General features: G+C 39.3%; 1 protein-coding gene across 1 annotated transcript in view; it reads left to right on the forward strand.

Annotated features, from left to right (window-relative positions):
- Positions 1 to 393: 393 nt before the first annotated feature.
- LOC118427197 (deleted in malignant brain tumors 1 protein-like) overlaps positions 394 to 994 on the forward strand; it is a 4,741-nt gene continuing 4,140 nt past the window's right edge. The window contains exons 1-3 of the mRNA XM_035836834.1: positions 394 to 450; positions 569 to 608; positions 832 to 954. Of these exons, the coding sequence (XP_035692727.1) occupies positions 394 to 450; positions 569 to 608; positions 832 to 954 (220 nt within the window). The remainder of the gene's footprint in view (positions 451 to 568; positions 609 to 831; positions 955 to 994) is intronic.

The following is a 994-nucleotide window of genomic DNA, read 5'->3' on the forward strand; positions in this document are numbered from 1 at the left end:
ATACTGGATTTATCCATATCACTTCCCGTATCACTTCAAAACAACGTTGCCGACGAAGCATCCGTAGTCAAATAGAAACAACTCAAAATGTGCAAAAACACCAACTGTTCTTTCTCACCTGCATTGTATATAATTCTAGCTTTCTGTAATTGCTACATTCGACAAAGCACAACTGACAAGAATACGTTTCTCTACAGAGGTAAGAAAATGGCCTTTTTATTATCAATTCTGCGTGTTTGATACATCATTTTGGCTTCGACTCTAATGGAGAGATAGTCTTAAGGTCAGTTTTTAAGTATGATTTGTATCTACTGTATACTAATATTGGGAAATATCTAGTGAGAGAGCAATACTTTTAAATTCTTTCACAGATTCCAGACACCACCAACCACAATGGGCTTTGCCATATTCATCTTCTTCTGTGCGCTCGCCTGGTCGTCATTTACAGATGTAAGCGTAATTTAATTGTGATTTCTTTCCTAGTGCATGAGACTTGATTTCTATGACCTTGGTTAATATGTCCCTTTCTTATAAACTTATTACATGTCTTGCTTAAATATTTTTTCAGACTGAGGCAGGAGACATAGTGTCCATGTATAGTGATGATGGTATGTAATGGAACACTTTTTAAAATCTGTTATGCTTCAATGATTTAAAGCTTGATGTTTGCAATACTTGAAGTACTTGAACTGAATGGTTTGATCAAACTTCCCCTGGATGCTTCTTTATGCCATTGACAAGCATTGTTACTAAATAATAGAACATGTAATAATTCTGTAAATGTAGAATAACTTTCCTGGGAATGCTAAGCCTGTTGTCCATCCACTTCAGCTATCCCCATCCACCTCCGTGGAGGTACCGCCAGCTCCGGCCGTGTCGAGGTCTTCTATAACGACCAATGGGGCACGATCTGCGACGATGGGTTCGACCTAGACGACGCCATGGTCATCTGCCGTCAGCTGGGATTCAGAAACGCCACTAACGCCTACACACA

Source organism: Branchiostoma floridae, chromosome 12 (assembly GCF_000003815.2).
Source record: "Branchiostoma floridae strain S238N-H82 chromosome 12, Bfl_VNyyK, whole genome shotgun sequence".
Classification (NCBI taxonomy): domain Eukaryota; kingdom Metazoa; phylum Chordata; class Leptocardii; order Amphioxiformes; family Branchiostomatidae; genus Branchiostoma; species Branchiostoma floridae.